The 23,883-nt window shown below is 48.0% G+C and overlaps 3 protein-coding genes across 4 annotated transcripts in view; 2 read left to right on the top strand and 1 right to left on the bottom strand.

Moving 5' to 3' along the window:
- Positions 1–3,308, top strand: part of LOC130402333 (potassium voltage-gated channel subfamily B member 1-like) — a 9,829-nt gene extending 6,521 nt beyond the window's left edge. The window contains exon 2 of the mRNA XM_056606482.1: positions 1,383–3,308. Within this exon, the coding sequence (XP_056462457.1) occupies positions 1,383–3,308 (1,926 nt within the window). The remainder of the gene's footprint in view (positions 1–1,382) is intronic.
- An 8,529-nt stretch (positions 3,309–11,837) lies between these two features.
- Positions 11,838–14,787, top strand: LOC130402332 (retinol dehydrogenase 10-A-like). The gene is made up of 5 exons (XM_056606481.1): positions 11,838–12,483; positions 13,249–13,347; positions 13,732–13,877; positions 14,149–14,280; positions 14,667–14,787. Exons 1-5 carry the CDS (start codon positions 12,031–12,033, stop codon positions 14,785–14,787), a joined length of 951 nt encoding a protein of 316 aa, XP_056462456.1. The 5' UTR covers positions 11,838–12,030.
- Positions 14,788–15,777: 990 nt separating this feature from the next.
- On the bottom strand, positions 15,778–23,867 carry LOC130401609 (double-stranded RNA-binding protein Staufen homolog 1-like). 2 transcript variants are annotated; one of them, XM_056605495.1, is made up of 15 exons: positions 23,674–23,867; positions 22,408–22,743; positions 22,035–22,156; positions 21,729–21,873; positions 21,224–21,377; positions 20,638–20,809; positions 20,233–20,328; positions 19,890–20,102; positions 19,617–19,760; positions 18,282–18,428; positions 18,092–18,173; positions 17,334–17,680; positions 17,084–17,206; positions 16,582–16,661; positions 15,778–16,461 (listed from the first exon to the last, which is right to left on the bottom strand). In XM_056605495.1, the coding sequence occupies exons 2-15, from the start codon at positions 22,613–22,615 to the stop codon at positions 16,374–16,376; spliced, it is 2,121 nt and encodes a 706-aa protein (XP_056461470.1). In that variant the 5' UTR covers positions 22,616–22,743; positions 23,674–23,867; the 3' UTR covers positions 15,778–16,373. The 2 variants fall into 2 exon arrangements, with proteins under 2 accessions (XP_056461470.1, XP_056461469.1); XM_056605494.1 differs by having other exon boundaries at positions 15,779–16,461; positions 21,224–21,380; positions 23,674–23,866.
- Between the last annotated feature and the right edge of the window lie 16 nt (positions 23,868–23,883).

Below are 23,883 nucleotides of genomic sequence, written 5' to 3'. Positions count from 1 at the left end.
TTGCAGGCGTTATTTTCGCTTTACTTTATTGCAAAATATGTGTTAGAAAGCTATAGCATGCTGTACCATCATAACTACAATACCAAATTGGACTTGTATGTACCCTACACCGTGCTTACAAGTTCCACGGACTGAGCGACGGACTTGGGGTGATCAGGCCTTCTTAGTTGCTGCCCCCACCCTTTGGAATTCACTCCCCTCCCACATCAAAGTCTCTCCAACCCTCTCTTCTTTCAAATCTGCCCTCAAAACATACCTTTTCACACTAGCCTTCCCCACCTAACTCCCACCTTAATCTTCATGTTTAACCTCTGTTTTTCTTTTATTCCTAGTCTGTCTTACATAGTTTTGATAGGGCAATATGTAAAGCGTCTTAGAGTACCATATTAAGCGCTATATAAATTTCATTTATTATTATTATTATTATTTACTTCAGAATAGTATTTATATTGTTTAGTATACAATATATATCCATATCCCCACACTGAAAGAGATGGGGCATACTTATTAAAAATGATGAGAGATACATTACAATAATTCACAAGTGATGCTGCTAAGCTCAAACAGAATCAGGAGGAGCAACTGCCAAAAAGCAAATAGTTATTAGTGCCAAATTTGCTATCGTTGATAACATTGACATAGACTCCAACTGAGCAGTTAGAAAACATGCCAAATGGATTGTGAATCGATTTAAACCTATATTATATGAGCTTTAAAATAATTTTATGTGTTTAATATATAAAAACAAAAGTATTATTGATTCAAAAGAAGGCATGTTATTCTGTAATTATGATGCTGCATGCACAAACTTTGTTTGTAACATAATATGTCATGATCATACTATATTCTTGTAAAATAGCCTTACACATTATTCACCTTGCTTCTTCACTAGTTATGTCTACTACCCGTGCCGTGGTGTATTAAATTAGCTGATACAGAATTTGTTCCATGAGTGATTCATGTGATTATCCTACGATGATGCTTCTGTGAAAAGGTTTTTTCCTCTGTATTAATTCAAGTGTCCTTCCATTGCGCTGTTTACTTGAGTGTTTAGCCAGGGTTTGCATTATGGCACAGTAACCATTATCTTTCCCTCCAACACTCACTCATGTGCAAAGGAGCAATTCTCGTCTCATGAGTGGGTCATGAATTAATAACTGTGTCAGTCACCATCCATTAGCTCAAAGTCAAACTCAGACTCCTGAACATTTGTAATGGGAAGACATGGCATTCAAGGCACCAGGTTGACACTGTAATCAAAACAGCGCCACGGTAGTGTTGGTCAAAGGGAGGGAATGTTTGTAAGAACTATGAATACAAATATTTCAGGTACATCCTACTTATACTATCCTGATCCGCGTTTATGTCCTCGTGTGTTTCAGATCCTGGCCATCATATCCATCCTCTTCATCGTCCTGTCCACAATCGCCTTGTCTCTGAACACCCTCCCGGAGCTCCAGGACACCGATGAGTTCGGCCAATCCACCGACAACCCCCAGCTGGCCCACGTGGAGGCGGTGTGCATCGCCTGGTTCACCATGGAGTACCTGCTCCGCTTCCTCTCCTCCCCCAACAAGTGGAAGTTCTTCAAGGGCCCGCTGAACGTCATCGACCTGCTGGCCATCCTGCCCTACTACGTCACCATATTCCTGACCGAGTCCAACAAGAGCGTGCTGCAGTTCCAGAATGTCCGGCGGGTGGTGCAGATCTTCCGCATCATGCGGATCCTGCGCATCCTGAAGCTGGCCCGGCACTCCACTGGCCTGCAGTCTCTGGGCTTCACCCTGAGGAGGAGCTACAACGAGCTGGGTCTGCTCATCCTCTTCCTGGCCATGGGCATCATGATCTTCTCCAGTCTCGTCTTCTTCGCCGAGAAGGATGAGGACGACACCAAGTTCAAAAGCATTCCGGCGTCTTTCTGGTGGGCCACAATCACTATGACCACCGTGGGTTACGGAGACATCTACCCCAAAACTCTCCTTGGGAAGATAGTGGGGGGTCTGTGTTGTATAGCAGGAGTACTGGTGATAGCCCTGCCCATTCCTATCATTGTAAATAACTTCTCAGAGTTTTATAAGGAACAGAAAAGACAGGAGAAGGCGGTGAAAAGAAGGGAGGCTCTGGAGAGGGCCAAGAGAAACGGCAGCATTGTCTCCATGAACATGAAAGAGGCTTTTGCACGAAGTGCAGAGCTGATGGATGTGGTGGTGGAGAAGAGCGAGCGACCGCAGCAAAACCACCTGTCCCCCAGCCGCTGGAAATGGACTCCCAAGAGGGCTGGCTCAGAGACCAGCTCCAATCACTCTTTAAATGCCAAGGAGCTAGGCTCTCCGAGCAAAGATGGAACCGCCAGTCCTCAGAGGCTTAATGCCCAGAAGCTGGAGGAGATGTACAACCAGATGGCCATGACGCAATCCCAGCCAAATCTCAATGCAAAAGACAAAAGCTCCCGAGTTGGCAAACACAGGGATGAAATAGAGCTGGGAGCTATCCCAGACCAGGGCCAGCCCATGATGGGCACGAGGGAGGCGGTGGGAGACATGAAGAGCTTGTCGAGCATCGATAGCTACATCAGTTGCGCCACAGACTTCCAGGAGAACACCCGGTTCCCCCATAGTCCAGCTGTGGGCCTTGGCCTCCAAGACGGCAGCAGGCGGTTCTCCCACAGTCCTGCCAGCGTCCTGGGTGGTGGACGCGCCAGTGCCAAGACAGCCCTGCAGCCCCCCCTGGAGCACGAGCCTGTGTTCACGCCCATATCGGGTACTCTCTTCCCCGAAAAGACACCGAAATTCTTCTTCTCCAGCAACTTTTCCAAAAACCGCACCCCTAAAGGCAGTTGCCGTAGTGACGGGGACAGCGGCCCCTCCCCCATGTCCGACAGCTCAGTCCTCTCCGACCACTCACTGTTGACCTCCGGGGCGTCCGTCTACACCACGGCCAGCAGCAGGACCCCGCCCAAGTCCCCGGAGAGCACCACGCTGACGCAGGCCGTGTTCACCTTCCACGACTCGTCCATCAGCAAGTACATCGACGCCGACACGGACGACGACGAGCACCTGCGGGACATCTCCGACGCCAACCCCTCCGAGCGCCTCCTGGCGGGCTCCAGCCCCAAGTGCCGCATCAACAGCACCTACCAGAGGGGCACCAACCACCTAGAAACGGCCCAGAAAATGCTGGGCCATAACTGTCTGTTCCCCCTCGAGGGGATTCGGAAGGGGATCCACGAGAACCACGTGGTGCCCGACGCGACGCGCAAAGTCAAAGTAGGGAGGGGAACGCCGAACAAATTGAACGAGAGTCTCTGAGAGCAAGGGCAGGGAGCGAGAGCACGACCAGCACAACAAGGGGGGTAAAATAAGTGTAGCACGCAAACATGAGAGTGTCATGGTGGACCATTCCGGAGGGACACAAAAACACTCTGGATGAACAACAGATAACAGAACATATGCCGGGAGGGAGAGCGCGGGGTTGGAGGGGAGGGGGGGGGGGGGGGGGGGGTAGGAGGGTGTGGGGGTGGGTGTGGGGTGGGTGAGAAAGTGTGTCGCACTAGGCTGGGACATGGAACAATCAAGAGATTGTTCGGGAGCCTCAGGTTTGGTGGTGAGCACTTGCGGTGAAATGACCCTCGAGATGGAGAACGTCACTGCCCCTTTTTTCACTTTCTTCTGCTACTCGGCCACCACAAGAAAAAGGAAAGCAATCCCAATCGGTTGGTATTCCAGGGTTTCCCAACAGGAAATGAGATGTTATGGTGACCTCCTCGGCATGGTTGATGGGACAGAGAGAGGGGACACTTCGAAAAAGCTTTCTATGGGTCATCTTCTTCATATTCCCCGGAGGGGAAACCTCACCTCCTACTGTCGAAAAATCTGGTTCTGTCTCATCTGGTGGTGTTGAAACGAGAGGGGAAAGGACCTAGACGCTTGCACCCTCCTTATTTGCACCCTCCATCTCAAAATCTGGCCTTACTCATTACCTTGTACACACACACACACACACACACACACACACACACACACACACACACAGACACACACAAGCACACACACGTGAATGTTTGCTTGTATGTCCTAAAAAGAAATGTATGTATACAAGTTTGCAGATTGTCCTACCTGATTTATTTTTCTATAGATAAGATACATTTAGCAATTTAGGAATATGTGAAATGCTCTAGTCTAATGTGCTATTATAATTGTTATTATTAATATTATTAATATTATTATTATTATTATTATTATTATTATTATTATTATTATTATTATTATTATTATCAGTTGTACATGGTCCTATCTGAAGTTCTGTGTGCTGATCAAGCAGAAGCTGGTGTTGGGAAGCTCCAGACTGTAATGTTGTTTGCCTCTTTGTCGTCAAGCTGAAAGCGGAGAGTGCCTCCTCTCTGGTCTCTACCTGTGAATATTGTCTGGGATCCATGTTCAGTCTTTTCTATATATTTCGATGGGTGACGTGGTAGAGCAAGACTCGGTGATACAGGTACAACATATTGGTCGCTCAAGAAATTAATCTCTCATGATTCCGTCATTGGTCCCAAATTCATAAGAAAGCACATGGTTAGCTTGTTGTTTTTAGTTATCGTTTGAAGTAGCATACCAAAAAAAGCACAGATATGGATTACTACTGCATAAGAATATACCAGACATGTTTCTGATACATCCATTGAAAAGACATAAACAATACAAGATGACAGACTTCCAGCATGGATGAATTGGGTGACAGAAAAAGGCTGCCCCGTTTCTCTGGCCAGCCACCTGCCAAAAACATTGTGACATTGTGTCATTGAGGACCAAGAAGGGATTCATTCTCATACCATAACAACAGGACTGAAACGTGACTGCAAGCCTTTTCAACCACAAACCACACACACACACACACACACACACACACACACACACACACACACACACACACACACACACACACACACACACACACACACACACACACACACACACACAAGCACACACACAAGCACACACACACACACACACACACACACACACACACACAAATGTTAGCAATGCATACATCACCCACAGACCAAAAGGCCACAGGAAATGTACAGGTATGAAACTGTAACGATCTTTGAAGGGACATGCTTAGCTACAGCCTGTTTCCATGGCGATGCTGCCTGCCAGAATTCCACGATGTTAATTGGGGTTTCATGGTCTGATTGCATCCTATGTATCACATGTACAAGGAAAACACACACACACACACACACACACACACACACACACACACACACACACACACACACACACACACACACACACACACACACACACACACACAGGCAGTGTGTAAAAAAGTGAATGCTTGAACTCTGCACAGATAAGACAAGTCGAGAGAGACAACAAGGAATCTATAGCCTCCCTGTATATGTAATGAATAACAAGCACATTGATTATTCACCTAATACAATCGCCATTATATCGCAAAACCAGATGTTCATCCATAGGATTCTTAAGAAAGTCTGCTTTTGAATAATTCGATAGATTACTAAAATCACTAAACAATGGGGTTTTTTTGTAACACGCATTGCACTCCGGTATTCAGGAACACCGAGTATGACGTGAATCCCGAGACACAATCAATTAGATATGTGAATGGAATGATTTGATCCCCGCGCCTCTCAGCTGACGCTAAAGGTGGAGCGTTTCAGCGTAGAGAGGCTGCTGATCAGGCTTCACAGTGAGGCAAGCGTGAAAGGAATAGCAATGAGCAGGAAGGGAGCGGAAGTGTGCACGGACGCGCGTGTGTAAGAGAATCCCTGTTTTTCTACATGCCAGCTTGGTGGTGGTGGGGGGAGGGGGGGTATCTTAGCAATGTGGATCATACACAATTGACAAGCAAAGAAGCAGCTTTTTTCCACTGGAGATGTGTGTGGCTGTGCCGTGTGCATGTGTGTGCGTGCGTGTGTGTGTGAGTGCGTCCTGTGTGTGAGTGTGTCCTGTGTGTTGTTGTAACCGATTGATGTCCTTCCGTACCTACAGTGTATTTCCACCTACAATACGCAGCACAACGATGGTGTAGGCCTACCACACACACGCCTAACCCTAACCCTAACCCTTACCCTAACCCTTTCTGTTGCATTTGTGATACTTTTGTATGTTTCAACAATATTTGGCTTTCCGTATCCTTCAGAGCAGATAGGGCAAGATATGGGCTGATAATATTATAATACACAGAAGATGGGGAAAATCCTCTGGACTTTAACTTTTACCACGTTGTTTTTGTTTTACCAAGGCCTTACATGTTGTCCATTTCTTGTGCTTGGTCGCGAAGTGTTTTTCCATTTTGTATCTGGGAATGTCCCTAAAATTCAGTGCCCCAATGTTATTTAGCACAACTGATAAAATGATCTATGAGGAAATGTTTGAAACATAGGCCTACATGAAACAACAAGCGAATATTATATTAGTATTCAAAATTAGACAACGTTCCATTTTACAATTAAAATATGTCCCAAGTGGCCTTTGATGACAATTAGCTTAGATGACATTTATTAGCATTTATTACGGGATCCTGCATCTTACTATTAATGCGTCGGTCTTGCACCCTCACTGCAATCTACTGAGACAGCGACACAGCTATACCTATCATGATCAATATCTAGGAATGATCATTGATTAATAAAACAACCGTCATGGCTTTTGCATGAAGCAGACATGAGTAGACATTAGGATTTACTGCACGGCATAGTTCATCAATGGGGCTGAGACATGAAAGACAGAAAAGATTAGTGTCTTTTATTGTTTATGTTAATGTCCATGTTCTCAAGTAATCCTCCATTAACTTCAGTATTAAGATAGTCAGGGAGCCTTTTTCTCTGAATGAAATATTCCTGTAGAATAACGACAATCAATTTTCCATAGGCGGTGCAGCCAGCACCATAAACAACAGACGTTTCAACGTGTATGGTATTAACCACTGCATGCACATCCACGCGTGCGCACAAAACGTTAAAAAATGATTGAGTATTGACGTAAGTAAAGTATTGACAGACTCTAGCGTTGTAATATTCTAAGCTTTTTGTAGAGGTAGCATAAAGGACCATTTGATAGTGACTTTGCTCTCAACTGAATTCTAGACTGTGATACTGTGACCTGATAGCAACAAGTCATCCAGACCCTATGGTCATGTGGAACTCCTGCAGTACTTTTATCAAGCAGACATCTCTTCCCCAGGCCATTCAGCAACATCCAAGCCCTGTTCACAGTCTGGATGAAAGGTCTATTGCTCCACATACCTTGAGCTGTTGGTACCAGTCTACATATATACTAAACACGGAATTGACGTATCGGATGGCTTTTCAGTGAGCTGTTGAAAGGGAAAGTTAGTCCGGCTGTTTTGCCTCAAGCTTAACATTCATTTTTTTAGTCATTCTACCGGAACCACATGACTGGGCATCACCAAGCACACCGGTGTAGCCAATAGTCTCACACAGACTCCCTTTATCTGCCACTGGGTTGGGTCATGCTACATGCTAAAATGCTAATATGTTTTACTCATTCCACTTGAAAAACATGACTGTCCCAAGCGCACTGGTATAGCCATCAGTCTTACACAGACTCCTTTTATCTGCCACTGGGCTGGGTCATGCTACATGCCAACCTACTACATGCTAACATGTTTTAGTCGTTCCGCCTGAAACACATGCCTGTCCTAAGCACACTGGTGCAGCCAGTGGTGTCAAACATACTCCTTTAATCTGCCAATGGGCTGGGTCAATTCAGTACACCTTGTATCAACGACATTGGGTTTTACTTGTTGCAAATAAAAGCTAAATGCAAATGCAATTATGTTTAAGATTTCAAGGATACAATCAACATAACATTTGAATCAGTGAGCAAATTTTTTTTGTGTTTGAACTTCTCAGTGGACTGGACCCACCCAGCCTAAGCCATCAAGCAAAGTACACATTTTCCGGGGAATTGGATAATAAACAAAAAATTACCTTCCCCAGCTCTTATACAATGTTGTTTGTAGGTCCTAATGCTGTTTGTTTTGTAAAAAGAAGAAAAAAGGAAGTACTATTTCTACTTGACTTTCTATGCTGTAGTTTCTGTATCAATGTTCTGTTGTTAAATGCATGTGGTAACCTCTTGGAGCTGTGACTGGTTTGTGATTCACACGAAACCAGTCGTTTGTCCCGTAGAAATGTGTCTCTGTGTCTCAAGTTTTTATTATTTATTTTAGGAAGGCAACGTTTCCATTGGATGACTCAAAATAAATATAATGACTTTACATTCCCTCCACACAATCATTATTGACTTGCATATATTCTCTCTTGAAACAAACGGTTTGCATTCATATACTGTTTGTCTATGCAATTGTCAAATGAAAAGAAGGATATGGAACTGTTTGGGTCAGAGAAGACATCCCGTTTCATAATATACTTCCATATAGGCCAACAATCAACAAAAATCCCGAATGCTAACCACTGTACAGAAACATGTTTTATCATGGCTTCAGCATCACTTGTTCAAACTGGGTTAACGTTGTATAATATCGCCACCTAGTGTAAGATCATCGCATTCCTTCTGCCTAGATACACAAATGGAACAATTCGCATATTGTGTGGCAGACTAAGCGTTGAAGCATGTTGCAGCTCGCAGTCAGTCGTCTTGCTTCAATAACAGCACAGCTACGAGGTTACATCTGCCTCGTCAAATAGGATACAGCTTTATGGAAAACGTATTGTCAAGAAATATTTAAAGTGGCGATAAAATGTAGAATACAATTAATAGACATAGAATTACTAACTTCTCATAAATAGCATTTATCTTGCAGCAGTTGTCATGGGTGATGGAGTGGTTAAAATGCTGGAAAACTCCCTCAGCTCTTGACCTTTTCAATGGTCGGCCTACACAAGGGAAAATGGTGCAACAAACTTCAACCACAATCAGCACTCAGACATAGTATCTGTACGTTTTTATGTATTGTAAATCATTGAAGATAGCACCATGAATTCATTCATTATGTTTATGTGATCAGGGAAAATAATAACGAAGGGATACAGTAATGTAAGTTCCCTGTAGAATGAATGGCATGTATTATAAGGTGTTACTGCAGAACAGTGTGTTGCTATACAGACTTCCACTCCAGCAACGACTCCCCCTGGGTCATGTGTTCAGAATCCCTTGAAAATGTTTTACATTTATTAAAACGCTACTTGCATTATTCATGCAAGTATAATCACAATTGGGGCTAATCAAAACACATCTCAAGGACTCCACCCAGATGATTGTTCCCAATTCCAAACTTGCTGTGTGTGGAGTGCATGAGTGAGTGTGTGCGTGTGTATGTGTGTTTGTGTGTGTGTGTTTTTGCGCGTGCATGTGTATGTGTGTGGCGTGTGTGTGTGTGCATGCGTGACGCTTTGCGAGGGTGTACGTGTGTGTGCGCATCAGTGTATGTGTGTGCATTTGTGCATGTACATGTGTTCAAAAACAGAAACGGACTGACTGACAGACAAACCAAACCCACACACGGAGACAGAATGGCTGAATCGGCAAGGGGTAAACAACAGACAGGCAGACAACGCTGCCGTGAACGATGAGGCGTGCAGCCAACACAGCAAGCTGGCGTTGCGTACGTCAGTGAGCAGAAAGGAAGACATGTTGCATGTGTCAGGGCTGCCCTCCATCCAGGCAACGCCCCAGTGAACAGCCTGGAGGCATGACAAACAATCTGAAATATTAAATCAATAAGAAACACTATACACAGGCTGAGACTCCCTTCCAGAAATAGAAGCAGAGCTCTGGACACATGAAGGTTACGGGAGCTGAGAGTATTCCTAAATTATAAGGAACTGCTTGACCCGTTCTGTAGTTTAGTGATTACTTATTTGGTCTACTCTGTGCATGTCCTTGCTTAGATGTTACCTACACACTACCTTAACCCTCTAGCGATGGAGTGAATTCAGAAGTATTTGACCAATTTGTACATTATGTAAAAAATAGCGTCTAATTTGAGGTGGAATAAATATGTTGAAGCTGCTGGAAGATAGCAAATACGACTAAATACATAAGTGTTGCCTCATGTGAAGTTACTTATAAATACGTATGCATTAATGTTACGACTGACAGGTTGGAAACAGGTTGGGCTGCATGCTAACACTGAGAGGCGTTATGTCATAAAACAAAGTTTCCAAGCTTATCTCAACAGCTAAAGCAGTGCATATTATGAGGACTCTCAGCGAAACAGTCTTGCCCGTTTCCACAGGGAGAGCAAGTAACTAAACATTTAATAATGTTCAATTATTAGAACATATATCGAGAATTAGGGCTTTGAAATAATAATGTCACATAAAATAACTAAGACCACAAACACATAAACACGTTGCAAGACATAACCAGTTCTATTTCTGTATTGTTTCATTGATTGATAGATTTGTTCTACAGGCAGGTTGAAACCGGTTCGGAAACATCCACACTTGCTGCCAAATCAACGTGGGACTTGTCTGTAAGCTAACTTTGACGTGATTAAGGCTTAAAGCTTTTGATTCCAACAGGGCTTTTCTTCTCTTTCCAAGCCTTGCTCAATAGTTGGCAACAGTATCCCCTCAGTACAGTTTACCTAAATTATACATCCAATTACGTAAGATAACTGCTGAATAATCCATGCCAGCTGAAGTATGCATTTGAAATATCAATGGACAATGTGTGGCCTCAAAAGAACACACAATTATTTGGGGTTTTATAAATCAGATGAGACGGCACATGACAAATAATAAACCCTTGGGTTCATCAACTAAATATGCAATGGTTAGAACAGATATTTTACAGATATGCCCACATCATTATTTAGTCACCAAAATTAAGCCAATGTCCAGAAGCAATTAGTAGAAAATTAAGTACAGCCTCGCTGCTTCCATTTGAATTAAGAAGTGAGCCAGCTCCCAGCTGTGGCTAATCTAATCAGTCATCCTTGATTAGTTAATCAGCAAAGTGTCAAAACTTGCAGGCTATGGCTCCACAAAACACACTCACTAATTTGTACTCACTTTGCACTCAGAGTTAGAAAGGAGTTACAAAGACCGATGTTTGGCATTCAGGGATGTACAAAACTATTCAAACATGAGGCCTCTATCCTAAAAGGCCAACAGGTCAACTATCCTCTACATGCCCTATTACAGGATAACATCCAAGGGGCCCGATATTCAGATAGTTACAGTCTGCTGTTTAAAACCATATCGTTTTATATTTGTAACCTTAATTTACACCACTTGGTCTGAACATTCCCTCACGTGTCCAGACATAGCCTCTTTGGCTAATGAGCTGGCCGAATGAACATGTCTTTAGTGTTCTCAAACAGGCACATAGTATCGGAAATATGCATTCTTGCGAAACAAGCAAGTATGGAAGAGATTTACTGTGCCCATACAGATAATCTCCTTATGTTCTTAAGTTCAATAGTAAAGGCATGTGAGCCTATTGCGTGGAGGGAATTCCAGGACAAAATAAACTTTATACAGTATATTTGTCAATGAATAGCCTATTGAAGAACTGCGAGAGGAAAATAAATATGGAAAAGGGAATCAATGTTTAACGCAAGGCACTTTGGTGACTACAGCAATCTCATTTAGATGTATTCTATTTGGTATAGATAATACAGTAATGAAAACCTATCATCAAGACTGAAATGCCTTCTAAATGTGTTCATGTGCTTGTTAATGTTGTGTGACATCGTATCTACAGTAGGTACTCCAGACATATCAGCACTGGACACTGTTGTTTGGTTCACTGTGGTCTTCATCACAGTGAGCCACGAGAAGGCCTCACTTTGAAAAATACACACCACCTTACGTCACGGCTCACGAGACACGTGAATCCGTGAGTGGCTCAGGCCAATTCCGTTAATCCTGGTGTTTAAAAGTGCTTAAAAACCAAGAATCGGTGGTCGGGGGACGGAAACACCAGCATGGCTGTCTGTTTGACATTTTAACATTACATTTTAACTTTCAAACCGGAAGAACACGTTTGGGAAACTAACGATAGTTCCAAGATGATCTTCCTCATGGATCTCCAGATGATGCTCCTGGACGTGCTCTACTACATTTTGCGCAACTCTCTCCGGGCGGTGCTCCGGCCTCGCACCAAGCCGGTCGACGGGGAGCTGGTGTTGATCACCGGCGCCGGCGGAGGCCTCGGCCAGCTGTTCGCCCAAGAGTTCAGCAAACACGGCGCGGAGGTGGTCCTCTGGGACACCAACACCGCCTCCAACGAGCGCACGGCCGCGCTGGTGCGTGAGATGGGCGGGAAAGCGCACACGTACACGGTGGACGTGACCAGCCGCCAAGAGGTGTATCGTACTGCTGAGATGGTACGCGACGACCTGGGGCGGGACGTGACCATCCTGGTGAACAACGCGGGGGTGGTGGCGGGGAAGCGAATGCTGGACTGTCCCGACGAGCTGATCGAGAGGACCATGAAGGTCAACTGCCACGCGCTCTTCTGGGTGAGGACCACGTCCTAGTCTCTAGCTGACTGAAGGAGGAAAGAGGGTCGGGTAGGGTGGGGCTGGGACCGTGGTTCAGAATAATCCATGGAAGGCCAATTGAAAGCATGGGTATCTGCTCATGTGGTGACTATGAAAAGAATATAAAATGATCTTGATTATAATTTGCCCCAGATATAATTAAATATTTCGCTTGAGACGCCACATGAGCAATTTCTAAATCTGATTCTAGCGTTTGTGCTTTAATTGAGCACTGTTTATGTGGTAATAAGGGTACTACATGAATTCAAACCAAAAACTGTGTGTGCCAGCAAAACCACTGGACGTCCAATTGGAAATTCTAAAGTCCTTTTCTCAGCACATACAATAAAATACAATACAAAGCCCCGATTACTGTGCGGTATGAGTCATGCCTTTTTTACATTGTGAAGCATTAACAGCTTTTTCCCCAGAGTCAAATGCATCTAGATTCCTTCTGCAATCTTCTTAATAGAAAACCCCAATGCTTCGATATCAGCATGTGGGGCTGCAGGAAACGTTTTCAAGCCTTGCAAGCTGTTCACATGGCTGTTACTAGTAACGTGTGTGTGTGTGTGTGTGTGTGTGTGTGTGTGTGTGTGTGTGTGTGTGTGTGTGTGTGTGTGTGTGTGTGTGTGTGTGTGTGTGTGTGTGTGTGTGTGTGTGTGTGTCATGAATGTATCATGCATGTATGTATGTATGTATGTATGTATGTATGTATGTATGTATGTATGTATGTGTCCTCAGACAGTGAAGGCATTCCTCCCTCAGATGAAGGCCAATAACCACGGCCACATCGTGACCGTGGCCAGCGTCCTGGGACTCTTCAGCACGCCCTGCGTTGAGGTGAGGCTGGCTGGGAGGGAAACGGGGAATGGGACGAATCAAAATAAATACATAAATACATACACTTCACACAGTTCTTCACTCTTATGACATCCAGTATAGCACTGATATTGTACCATCAGCGAATTATTGTTTTCTCTTTCTTCTGACAAATGTACTTATGTACTCGTTTTGGATAAAAGCGCTAAATGCCCTAAAGTGGAAATGTAATACTGAACCACAACACAACCATTTTGGCTTTGATTGTGTTGGTTCGATTACCCCCTCAAACCTTCAATCCTTTTTTTTGTCTTCGTTATGCCAGTGTCTAGATAAAACGTCCCCAAAGTGATGTGGTGGTACTAATGTAAGTTGTACCTGTACTGTGTTGTGGTGCGACCCAAGGACTACTGTGCCAGTAAGTTCGCTGCAGTGGGCTTCCATGAATCCATGGCCCATGAGCTGCTGGCTGAGGAGGTGGACGGGGTGAAGACCACCCTGGTGTGTCCCTACATCGTGGACACGGGCATGTTCAAAGGCTGTAAGATCAGGTGAGTGAACTGTTTAAAGAAAAGGGGATTCAATTTTAAGGTCAGAGAAAAAACATAAATAATTTAAGATTGCATGAATGTTTCAATAAAGAAATTGTCACGGCAATTATCAATAAATTGCCGTATCAGTATTACAAAAGAGTATTAGAATTTACAAAAAATAAATCTCCAACTAATGAATGTGGCAGTGAGTAATTCGATCTGTATGGCGGGATGAACGCCATCGGGGTCCTCCACAGAGCCTGACGCCGTCTTGTGTTGGTGTGTGTAGGGACGAGGTGGAGATGATCCTGCCCCCACTGGACCCCCAGTACTGTGTGGAGCAGGCCATGAACGCCATCCTCATCGACCAGCCCCTGGTGTGCATCCCACGGCTCACCTACCTGCCCTTCCTGTCCCGGGCGTAAGTACAGCGGCACTATACTCACTACGCAGATAGGGCGTGTGTCGGGGTAGTATGTGGTACTCGTCAGGGAGGTGAGGCTTAGGTGCAGCCTCACTCTGTCCACTAGGTGGTACTAGGCAGTGAGGTGAGGTGATTGTATCCAAAGCCAGGCCATTAAGGAGCAAGGACAACTCATTACATATGATAAAATGTAGGCAGTGTAGACGTTGGGGATAAAACCCAGAACCTGGCGATTCCTACGGCCTTTCTGCCATCTTGATTCCAATTACATGAATCACCTCGAGTCTCCCTCAGACGACCGACATTTAGCTAATTTCCCCGTCTCCTCCTGGTCGTTAGGCTAACGACATTGCCCTTTTTTCCTTCCATTCTTTCTTTTGCAGACTACTGCCTTGGGAATCCAACGTGGTCACCTACCGCTTCATGGGTTCAGACAAGTGCATGTACCCCTTCATCGACACCATGAAGAACCGAGAGGCCCCCCTCCCCATCACGGCGGAATAGTCCCAGCGGCGCAGACTCAGCACCTTGTGTTGCCGTAGCAACCAGGCGTCTGATGGAGGGCTGGGGACGTGTAAATGGAACACATGAGGCCCAGCTATTTTTGTTCCATTTGGGTTGGTTTTACCTAGTATGTGAAGGATGAGTATGTAAGGATGAAGGAGGTTTATGTATATTAAATATACATAAAAGGGAGGTATAGAAAGGAGGAAAGAAAGAAAAAAGAAAAGTTGCCAAGACCAGTTGAAACATGAGCTGGTCAGCGGTTCGTGCTGCTAGGGCTGCTCAGCCAAGGAGCCATAAGCTTAAACACGCACCACGACTGTACCGCCCATATTCAAATCTCTTTGTTACCCATCATTGTGTTTGCAGGAGTAGCCTTCACTCCCTTAACGTCTACATTATTATTATTTAAGGTTTATTTGAATAGGGACAAATACAGAAACATAGACAAGCGTGAGACAGTCATCCGGTGTTTGTATCATAGTGTGTCTAGCCAAAGCTAATTTACGACATTTGTCCCAAGTGGGGCTTTTGGTTAAAAATAAATCATCCAGATCGACGTTATTAAAATGTCAGAAAATGGAAATGAAATAAAATATCTATCACCAAAAATGTGTTTTTCCTTTTATCAAACCAGCAAACACTCCTCCAGTGTTACACGGCGCCACCTTTCAACTCCACACCAAGTAACGACAAGACCAGCCATGTGTGTTTGGTGTGCTGAGCGCACAGGTTTACTTACAGTGGAAGTGTAGGGGAGAGGGAGGGGGGGGGGGGGGGGAGGTAACAAAATGAGGGAGGGAGGGAGGGAAGGAAACAGGGCTTAATACTGCGCCACCACACACGGCGGAGAGGTACAGAGGGGTAGGCAGTCACGTTACGTCACGCACACGCTACATTGAGTCACGACAACCCACCCGGGGGGGGGGGGGGGGGGGGGGGGACGGACGCCCTACATGGACATGAGGATAAACACTCGACTGGCGGGGGGCAGGGCACCCTGGAAACGAAATGGCGGGGGCGAAACCGAAACATGAGGCGTTGGTTCCCCCTAGCTGCCGCCTAGAGGTCCGGGGAACACATCTCTCCGGGGGGGGGGAGCGTTAACAACGTGACACACTTGAAAAATAACGGCCAGAGAAAAGACGTTCCCGGTGGGTTAGGTAACAAAACAACTTCTAGTTCAAAGCAACCACGAGAAAAGAGCCACCTTTTTTCTTCACAGTAAAATATCTCATTCTAGTTCAGGAAAGCAAATGCCCATTTCTTCGACTGGGTGGGAGGCAGCAGTTATTTTCTTCCACAAAGCATTGAAAGGAAAAAAAAACAAAAGAATAAATAAGGTGTACAATAAAACATCGCCAGGGGAGAAGGAAGCAACATCCCGTTTTCTATCAATCTTGTTTTACCGAACGTTTCATTTTTTTTTTATGTGGAACGACGGGAACGTGAACGACGGGATTTTCCCCGAGCCTATGTCGTCTCCCGTGTGAAGGTTTTAGTTCCTCTACAAAAAAGGGCCTAAAAACACAGTGTCAATCCGCTGTCGAGCCCCGCGAGCCGACCGGGGGCGCCGCGGTGGTCGACTACGCGCTGCCGTCCACCGCCTGTGCCATGGGGCTGGGGTTCGCCTGCTGCAGCAGCGACTCTGCCTCCATCTCCTGCTTGCCAGACCTGAGGCGTACACCGACAAGAACAGACAGAACAGTGAGTGCGACGTCACGGGGCCAAAGCGAAGGCTTACAGTGTGCCACGGGGCGTTGGATGGTGTGATGAAGGACGGCGCAGGCGTACCCAGAGGTTGGTGCGTTGCCAGAGCGGTCGCTGGACTGCTGGTCAGACTCTGAGAGGAGCTTGAGGATGTTCCGCGCCGCCTGTTCAGCCAGAGGGAGTTGCCGTTGTAAATGGTAGACGGACTGCGTTTCCATAGCGCTTTCATCCAAAGCGCTTTACAATATTGCCTGATGTTCACCCATTTATGCACACAGTCACACACCGACGGCGGGGTCGACCAGGCAAGGCGAGAGCAGTTAGAGGGTTAGTTGCCTTGCCCAGGGACACCTCGACACTCTAGGAGGAGCCGGGGATCGAACTAGCAACCTTGCGGTTACCAGCCCCCCCCCCTCTACCTCCTGAGCTACCCCATTGGGGTGAAAAGTATTTTCGATACCGGTGGCTCCAGAGATATCGTTTAGAAATAGCACTACAAACGTCGAATGAGGACGACCGCAGAAACGCCTGTGCGTGTGAACAGACTATCAAAAAGGATGAAATGAGGTCGAAATGAGTGGCTCACCATGTCGTGGCAGAAGCTCACGTCCTTCCCGATGCCGTGGCTGAGGAGGGGCGGCACGGAGGAGCAGTTGATCAGCGACACAAACTCGTTCTTATTGTTCTTGGGGAAGTCCTTGTATTCCACCTGTGAGCACACACGCACACACACACACACACACAAACACATGTCAACAAACCCGTACTACCCCCTGACATCAGAACAGCGGTCACGAGTCAAAGCGAATGAGAGGGGGGGGGGGGCGCGGCCTCACCTGTAACCCCTGCACCGCGGCCAGGTAGCTGAGCTGCTCCGAGGGTCTGGCCAGGGGCCCGGGGGCCGGCTGGCTCAGGCTGCCGTTGTTGTTGTTGTTGTTGGGGCTGTTGGCCAGGACGGTCTGGGCGGTGAGCGATACGCCCGTGTACAGCAGCTCGTTGGCGATCATGGCAGTGACGGTGGTCATGGCGGGGTTGGGGGCGGCGGCGTGGCGGCCGTAGTCCCTGGCGTGGGGCCCCTGGCAGGCGCCCACGGCCTGGGCCACCTCGGGCATCATGGGGAGGATGCCCGCGGGGAGCTGCTGGTTGCTGAGGTAAGGCAGGCGGTAGTCGTCGTCCTTGCAGGCTGTCGGGGGCGGGGGGTTGGTTAGTCATCGTGTGCGGGGGACGACGGAGGAGTCACTCCGACAATAGGCGAAAGACAGATGGGCAACTAGGGCCGTTGGACATGCGTGACCTATGACCCGTCTCATGAGTAATAGGTCACGCATGGCTGCACGGTTAGGACAAGGAAGTTATAATTGGGAATGTTTTTCCAGATATTGGGATTAGGATAATTCCGTGCGATCAATAACGACACAGAAAAGGCTGACTGGTCATGGTTTGTTGTTTGCTTTGAATGTGCCGGGCGAACAAAATGTGATGTTTATTAGGATATTTTCATTTTCCTTTTACAAAATTACTTCAAACACAATTCAACACTTTCACGACAGGAGAGCCGTAAAGGGCCCGAATGGCTCTCTGAACACCCACTCACCCAACGTCCCGTCGTCCACCGAACCCGGCTCAAAGAAGGTCACTTTGCGTCTCTCCTGCTCTCCGGGTTTCTTTAGCGGGGCCTGCGAGATCATAAAGCCAGACACAAACCGTTAGAACGTACCCCCGGTTACCCTGGTCACCGGCAGCGTGTGCGTTCTCCATGTTTTCCATCTGGCGGGACCACCTGCCTTCTCGTCCGTCTTCAGAGCCGGCTTGGGGGGCTGGGGCTGAGGCACTTTGTATCCCAGCAGCTCCAGCATGGTCTCCGCCGCGTTCCTCTTGGCCACCTTCTTGCTCGGACCCAGGCCCTCCGCGCACTGGCCGCACACGCTCACCTGTTGCCGGGGGCAACGCGTCAATGTTTGGGGGAGAGAAAGAGAGAGTGCAGAGTGAGTGGGAGGTAGCTACAGAGACCGCGTGTAAGGGAGCAGGGAAAAGTTAGAAGTTGGAGGGGGGTAGATCCCAGGAGCCTTCTGCTATAGTACAGTATAGCAGCTTAGGCCCTGTCCACACAGAAACTATTTTATTGGTGAAAACACATATGTCTGGATCGTTTGGGCCGAACTTCCAGACAGATAAAAAGGGCCCTTTGTGTTTTTGTGTTCGGATTCGCCTGATACTCAAATGATGACGTCATCGCCCCCCCCCCCCCCCCCGGACAGTTTTTTTGGGTGATTTCATTTTATTATTTCTGTAGCTTTAAATACAGTCCCTTGGTCAATTTATTTACTAACTGACACTAAAAAGTATTTTCTGCTCAATATAAAAGGTTTAACAACTGCTTTCTCCTCCTTGACTGTATGACTGTATACAGCGCGCAGACGTCCATTTCTTTTTGTTGTGGAGAACCAGTGCCACATAGAGGCCTTCAATATGTACTACAGGGTTTCCCCAGGACTCAATGAGTCCGTCTTTACGGAGATACTCGTGAAACGCAGCCAAGAGAAACGGAGGGGAAAGGATTGTTTTCACCCGTGTGGACGGGGCCTTAGACTACCTCCCTGCTGTCACCCGTATGCATAAACTCCCTGGTGCTCACCTGTATGACTGAACCCCGTCCTCCTGACCTGTATGACTGACCCCCTGCTCCTCACCTGTATGACTGACCCCTGTCCTCCTCACCTGTATGACTGCTCCTCACTTGTATGACTGACCCCTGTCCTCCTGACCTGTATGACTGACCCCCCTGCTCCTCACCTGTATGACTGACCCCCTGCTCCTCACCTGTATGACTGACCCCTGTCCTCCTCACCTGTATGACTGAACCCCGTCCTCCTCACCTGTATGACTGCTCCTCACCTGTATGACTGAACCCCGTCCTCCTCACCTGTATGCCTGACCCCCCTGCTCCTCACCTGTATGACTGAACCCCGTCCTCCTCACCTGTATGCCTGACCCCCCTGCTCCTCACCTGTATGACTGAACCCCGTCCTCCTCACCTGTATGCCTGACCCCCCTGCTGCTCACCTGGATGACTGAACCCCGTCCCCCTCACCTGTATGCCTGACCCCCGTGCTGCTCACCTGGATGACGAACTCCCTGCGGCGCGGCAGCCCCCTCTCCGTCAGAAGCCCGTACTCCGGCTCCTTCTCCTTCTTGGCCTGCTGGATCTGGGCCAGCCGGCTGATGGGGTTCATGCCCTGGCCGTACTCCGGGCTGGTCTGCAGCTGCCGAGCGTGGGGGGCGACAGGGGTCGAAGGTCAAAAGACGGGGCAGCGGCCCAGGAGGCGACGAGAGTCATAAATGAGGCTTGATGACGCATTGGGGAGGGGCGGAGGTGGGGCCGCCGTGGTTACCTTGACGATGGACTTGGGTTTCTTTTTAATGTGCGGCAGCATCTTCTCCACGCCGGGGACGTGGGGCAGCTTCCTCAGCTCCTCCAGCACCATGGCCGCCGCCAGCTTCTTGGCGATCTTCTTGCTCTTGCCCTCCCCTTCCCCGGCGAACTCGCCCACCACCACCCGCACGGCGAAGCTCTTCATGTGGGGCGGGCCGGCTTCCTGCAACACCTGCAACGCAGAGCACCGCAGGAATCAAAATCACGGATCACGTGTATTCTCTTTGAGATCCTCTTTGAAACGGAAGACCGCCTGAAAGTATGTTCACAACAGGACACGCCTTCGGAAAAACGGATCAAACCTCAAAGTTGACGGGAAGATTCCTCTTGAGTGCAATTTCAAAGACTTGGCTGATTTCGGACTTGTTGAGGTTCTCCTCCTCGCCGTCGCCGTTCATCTGCACCACAAAAACACATTGAACCATTATGATACAGGCGAGCACTCCACGTTGCGTTCACACCGCACTCGTTTCCTCCCCCCACCGTGGGTGAAGTGTTGCCAGATTGGGCCGGATTTCCCACCCAATCTGGCAACCCTTACTGCAGTGCGCTGCAGCCAGGGTTGCCAGATTGGGCAGGAAATCCGGCAACACTGCGTGGGTGCCTTCCGGAGAAAGACAACCAACGAGTTTCTACCTTTACCCCTGGGGGGGGGGGGGGGGGGGACACGGTGAGGTGTATGAGCAGGATGCTGCGGGGGGCCTCACCACGGGCAGCTGTTGGAGCATGGGCTCGTTCTCCAGCACCTTGAGCGCCCGGGCGGCCGCGTCGTGTTTGGCCAGCTGCCGCGTGCGCCCCTTGCCGTGGAACTGCTGGCCCCCTATAGACAGCTCCATGTGGTACAGGAAGGGCCCCACCGGCGGGAACGGGTAGTAATACCTGCAGGGGAACGACAGGGACGTCAGTGTCGCCTTTGAGGAAGGTGTCGTGCGTGAGGCGTACGAGCTGTGTCGTCGACGTTGGAGTAATCAGTTAGAAAACGGCGCCGCCATCTGTCAGCCTTTAGTGAGTGAGACGCTCTGCGAGACTGTTCTGTTCTGGTTGCCTGCGCCCGACTCTTGAGTGAGTATTTAGATTAACGACAGCTCCCGGGCTCTTTTCTCCCCTGATTGTTGTCGGGGGTTTTCATCCGGCCTGTCAATCACAGGTGCGCCAATGCAGCACTTTCTCTTTAATTGGTTTACTCCCCCGACTCCTAAACTCCTCTGCTCTTTTCTGCTGGTACTTCAACCCCAACACCTGTGCCTGTATTCGCAGACCTGAGGGGCTCGGGGGGGGGGGCCGAAGACTTACTGTTGCATAGAGCGCTGGTAGGGCCCGGGGCCTCGGACGTTGCAGTTGAAGTTTGGCGGTCGCATCCCCATGTATGCGTCGATGGGCTTGTAGAGGGGCTTCTTCCCCAGCTTCATACACAAGGCGTTCAGCTCCATGGTGTGCGTGGTGCACTCTTCTGTCACAACAACAAACCGAAGTATCAAAATGCATTGCAAAAAAAAACTCTAAATTCCTGTCATTGATTGATGGACCACCGGATGGTACCAGGGGCTAAACAAGGGGGATGGAACCCTAAACCGGAGCATGGATTAGGCTAGGGGGATGGTTGGGGTGGTTGGATTGGCAGGTCCTGGACTACTCAAGGCAGGGTCGATAGAGGGGCCGTGCCTGGACTAGACTAGATGGACGGCTGGAGGGGCCTGGACTAGACTAGGGGGATGGCTGGAGGGGCCTGGACTAGACTAGGGGGATGGCTGGAGGGGCCTGGACTAGACTAGTCCAGAGGGGTGGTTTGAGGCCTTGCCTGTGTTGCGGGGTGATCTCAGCGTGGGCCTTGGCAGCGTGGTCTCAGCCAGGGCGGTCGCAGCAGCCGTGTGCTGGGCTTTCTTGATGCTGGTGCCCTCTGCCTCCCAGTGCTGATCGCCTAGCGTGAGTCTCACTGAAAAGATCTGAGAGAACGAGAGAGAGAAAGAACGATCGCGAGAGAGAGCGAGGGAGAGAGAGAGTTGAGCAGTGGACTCACTGTTTCCATTGCATGATAAGCCAGTGGGAGGCTCATGGATGACATCAGATGGATGACATCAGCGGTGTTACAGCCGGTCTGCGTTACCTTGGAGTGAGCCGGGCCTTGCTCACAAAGCAGCTTGTATTCGGGTTGGATTTTATTGAAACGGGCCAGCTCATTCACCAAACACATGGGGGTCTTCTCTTTAGGGTTTGCCATGTTAGATTCTTCAAAGCACAAAACAACAGCACAAATACATTCAGTTGAAGAAACATTGTAGTCATGACATGCACTACATCCCCCTGTGATTTGCATTGAAATGAGCTCATGTAATCATTGAAGCAAAAAGTGTTAACCAATCAAATAGCCGGTGACCCAAAACAACTTCGGGGCAAACAAGGCAGGGAGGAGGCAAAAGAAAACAAGGCAACCTCATTCTAAATAACGAACAGAGACAATAGATTTAAGAGAGACAAACCTGTGGTGGGGGCGAAGGGAGTGACGGAGCCTGAAGGGAGGGAGGAGCTTCGGCTGGGCTGGCTTGCGTTCTCAGCGGGCAGGGTGGCGGAAGCACAGGGGATGCTGTATCCAGGCATGGGCGGGGCCAGGTGTAATGGGGTGACAGCAGCAGCAGCAGCAGTGGTGGGCATGGGGTTCCCCAGACACTGATACTGGATCTGGGACATCCTCACTGTTGGGCTGGGTCGATTGAGTTACACAAGGATTGATTTAGGAGTGGAGTTCCTGGAGGGTAGTGACGAGCAGAATGTTGTGTTGTTGTTGTTGTTGTTCGTGCAGCTCTAACTGCAAGGCTCTGCCCAAAACAAAGAAAGAGTCATTCAGATACAAGAGCTGCTCTGTTAGAACTTTGTATAACATTGGGAATCCATACATAAAACCGAAGGATGACATTGGGGACCTACAAATTGTGATCAGTTTTGATGAAAGATCACAACTTTAAGCTACTGCTTTGAAAGCCGAACAAACCTCAATTGTGCAGAGCACACAGAACACAACTCAACTGTGCAGAGCACAGAAAACACCTCATTTGTGCAGAGAGCCCAGAACAGAACTCAACTGTGCAGCAACTGAGGATGACATCTACATGGAAGAGCCAACGTTAGCATCAACGCTAGCTAGCCACCACATAAGGCGACAATGAATGTGGTATACAATAGTAAACGTAATTCTGACTTTTAGCAGGCCCATTGCATGCATACCCGAAATATAAACTTAACCGGTATATTGGTGAGGGGAAAGGTCCCTCTACTTGCAGCCAGCCAATGATTAATGCAGTAAGTGGATTGTTTTTACAAGGCGAGCCGGTGTTAACAGCTAGCATCCAAACCGGCTCATCTTACAAAAACGGCCATGGTACTAACTCACTCGTGTGCTCATGTGTGATCGTATGACTAAATGCATGTCAATCGATCCAACGACAAGGAACGGGAATTGTCTTAAGATAACTGCATTAGTGCCTCGGTTCTTAGGCCGCCGGTGGCTCAACCAGCAGCAGCAGCAGCACACATGGAACAAGTCTGCAGGCTCCACGGAGAAAGGAGTGCATGTCAACTCAATCCGATGGTAACGTTGACCATACTGAACGGAAAGCTTTACAACAGGATGGTTGATCAAGCACTTCCATCAAGTGTTAAATCGTAAAGCACGCTTACAACGGGACTGGTGTGTAATGCTGCTAGCTACACTCCAGTAAGTAACTACACCTGCTGAAAACAAACCTGACCTCGGCTCTTTGCTCGTAGACTTCTTGGTTAATCCATAGGCGGTGTGGCCGGCGTAATGTTGTGCTGTTTTGTTAGGTCTTGTTGAAACGAAATGACCTGTGGAATTTTGTGTACAAAATTCTGGCCGTGATGTTGTGGAAAGAAGGTAGACAAGGCAAACACTAAAGAGAATGGCCCGATCCCGATTTCCTCCCAGGAAGTGACATCGA

Source organism: Gadus chalcogrammus, chromosome 13, assembly GCF_026213295.1.
Source record: "Gadus chalcogrammus isolate NIFS_2021 chromosome 13, NIFS_Gcha_1.0, whole genome shotgun sequence".
Taxonomy (NCBI): Eukaryota; Metazoa; Chordata; class Actinopteri; order Gadiformes; family Gadidae; genus Gadus; species Gadus chalcogrammus.
Note: the sequence above shows the minus strand (reverse complement) of the source record. Positions and strands in the feature narration are given on the sequence as shown.